The 2,935-nt window shown below is 59.4% G+C and overlaps 1 protein-coding gene across 1 annotated transcript in view; it reads left to right on the top strand.

Annotated features, from left to right (window-relative positions):
- The window catches only part of THAP3 (THAP domain containing, apoptosis associated protein 3), a gene marked incomplete at its 5' end in the record, with an annotated part of 23,852 nt that extends 22,379 nt beyond the window's left edge, over positions 1–1,473 (top strand). Inside the window, 2 exons of the mRNA XM_006766823.2 lie at positions 144–248; positions 518–1,473. Coding sequence (XP_006766886.1) covers positions 144–248; positions 518–778 — 366 coding nt within the window. The remainder of the gene's footprint in view (positions 1–143; positions 249–517) is intronic.
- Positions 1,474–2,935: the final 1,462 nt, after the last annotated feature.

Raw genomic sequence — 2,935 nt, 5'->3', positions numbered from 1 at the left:
GTGGTGGGGGCCGGTCTGTGCGCATTGGGGGCCGGTCTGTGCGCATTGGGGGCCGGTCTGTGCGCATTGGGGGCCGGTCTGTGCCGGGGGCGGTCTGCATGTGCTGGAGTCAGTGTGCCTGCAGCCTTGCCCTGTGCTTCCAGGTCTTCCCAGAAGCGGAGGCCAGGGAGCACGGCCCGGAGAGAAAGGCGGACACAGCCCTCGAAGGGCTGCAGCGGCCTCCCAGCGCCAGAGACCCTGTAGGGCAGGTAAGGCCAGGCACCAAGGCGCCACATGGAGCGTTGGTCTCGGCAAGAGGGGATTTGTTTCAAATAAAATGAGGAGAATCAGTGCCCAAACTGATCCCTTCAGGGGTGTGGCCCTGACGTCAGACCTTCCCAGTGACAGGAAGAGCCACCAGGAGGGCAGACTTGGGGTCAGGAGAGCTGAGGGAAGAGGCCGAGGCCCTTCCACCCCTCCCGCTGGAGGGCCGCCTGCAGGCCCCTGGGCCCTGCTTACCTTCCACCCTTGTCCCCAGGTCCTGCCATGTAGACCAGAAGCAGCTGAGGCCCCTGCTCAGCCGGCCAGCCCCCCACAGCCATCTGACCACAGCTACGCCCTTTTGGACTTAGATGCCCTAAAAAAGAAACTGTTTGTGACCCTGAAGGAAAATGAAAAGCTCCGGAAGCGCTTGAAGGCCCAGAGGCTGGTGATGCGGAGGCTGTGCCGCCGCCTGCGAGCCCACGGAGCTGGGCGGCCAGGCTCCCGGGCAGGGCCCCGGCCAGAGCAGCAGAGCTGAGCCCAGCCGCCCGGCTTTCTCATCGAGCCTGGGCGCTGGGGCCGCGGTTCGGAGGCTCTGGCCACGAGCCTTTCAGTCCTGCTGCTGACGGTGGCAGCGAGGCCTGCAGGTGAGGAGCTCAGCGCGGCCTCAGGGGTTCGGTGGCGCCGGGCTGTGAACGTGAGAAACTTGGTCATCCAGGTGACAGCCCCAGCTGTCCATTCGCACGAGCCAGGCCAGCGTCCTCAGAGCCACAGCATGCTGAGCGGAGTGGCAGACACCCCTGTGGGGAGGGACTTAGTGCATGGGTCACTCCCACCCCACACCAGAGGGGGGACAGATGACTCCATTGCCCGGACAGCCAGCTCTCCGCTGACAGCGGCCTCTGTTCTAAGGAGTGCCTCTTCCCGGCCTGGTTTGATGGAACGAGGTCACCAAGTGTCTTCCTACATTAAAGGGTCTCCTCCTGTACGTAAAAGCAAACGCTGGCCCTGGCCGGGGTGCTCCGTTGGTTAGAGCATCATCCCAATACACCAAGGTTGGGGGTTTAATCTCCGATCAGGGCACATACCAGAAGCAACCAGTGAGTGCACAAATCCATGGAACAACAAGCCCATGTTGCTCTCTCTCAAATAATTAAATAGTCCTGGGCCCGGCTGGTGTGGCTCAGTGGTTGAGCGTCGACCTATGAATTGGGAGCTCACAGTTCAATTCCTGGGTGGGGCACATGCCCAGGTTGTGGGCTCCATTCCCAGTGGGGAGAATGTAGGAAGCAATTATGATTCTCATAATTGATGTTCCTATCTCTCTGTGCCTATCTGAAATCAATAAAAATATTTAAACAAATTAAAAATAGTCCTGGCCAGTGTGCCTCAGTTGGTTAAGCGTCGTCTCATTCACCAAAAAAGGTTGCTGGTTTGATCCCTGGGAGGGGTCCTGTGGGAGGCATCAGATCCATGTTTCGCTCTCACATTGATGTTTCTCTCTACCTCCCCCTCTAAAGTCAATAAAATTTTTTTTAAACCTAAAAAAATCAAAACAAGCACTAGTTTGAAGTTCTCGCTCCTGCTCACTTTGGTGATGCTGTGAAGACTGACCTCCTGTCTCCCGTTGAAGAGCAGGCAGGGCATGGCCACCTTCGACTACAAAAAAGGTGGTTTTAGTAAAAATGTGGTTTTAGTAGAAAAGCAGCAAGCAACCTCGCCTAAAGGAGTCCCTAGCCCTGGACTCTGCCTCCGGTCCCCGCCTAGTGCGGAAAACAGGCCGTCGCTCTCACGGCCACCGCAGGGTTGGACGCGCGTTGGACAGGCTCGGGAGGGACAGCCTTTGCGGGGGCACCTCCCGCCCTCTGCTCACTCCACAGGGTACAGATGCACGCCACACTCCCGCTTTCAGGAAGGTTTATTGTGGAGAGAGGCCTCCTGCAGTCCCCTCAGGCAGAAGGAAGAGTCGGTGCCCAGAGGAGCCGCCTGCCGGAGGGAACGGGGTGGGTCCAAGGTCAGGCTTGACAAACGCAACACTCATTGCACGATTCACACCAGAGCAGCAGCTCAGAGGACGTTTTAAGTGGAGATAAATACTACAGGGCTGGACAGTCTGAATTGTTTGTAAAAACTGGAGGGGTTATTAGCGATTCCACTGGTACCAGCGCCAGGTGAAGCCTGAAGCAGTCGGAACCACCGCCCACGGGCCTCATGACAGGTAACAGACCCGGCTGCTCGGCAGTTTCCTGGCTCCAGACACCAAAGCGGCGGGAGGAAGGGAGTCTGGGGGGCAGACTCCCAGGAAGGCGTCTCCTGAGGGCGCTGGGCCGGACGGGGTGTGCGGAGCAGCCGCGCCACCTGCTGGCCGCGCGGGCGAGGCGCAGGCCCGGGAGCTGCAGGGGGATTTGGCAGTCTGAGCGGGTGCTCTAGGCCCCTCTACGCTTCCCCTTCCCCGACCCTCTTCACTCCCACACTGCGCCGTGGTGTGGGGCACCAGCAGGTCAGGCTGAGCCGTGTGGGATGGGGTGGGCGGGCACCGCCTTTTCCCACGAGGATGGGGGCGGGTCCTGGAAGGAAGTGACCCTGACAGGGATGGGCTTGGGGACAGAGGTCACTGCTCTGTCCCAAGCCAGGTGCCAGTGGAATGATTGGAGAAGTTCTGGGAGGGCAGAAGAGTAATTAATTTCCCAAGCAT

The sequence above is a fragment of the Myotis davidii genome, unplaced genomic scaffold (assembly GCF_000327345.1).
Source record: "Myotis davidii unplaced genomic scaffold, ASM32734v1 scaffold299, whole genome shotgun sequence".
NCBI lineage: Eukaryota > Metazoa > Chordata > Mammalia > Chiroptera > Vespertilionidae > Myotis > Myotis davidii.
The sequence above is the reverse complement of the archived record's forward strand: the minus strand, read 5'-3'. Positions and strand labels throughout refer to the sequence as shown.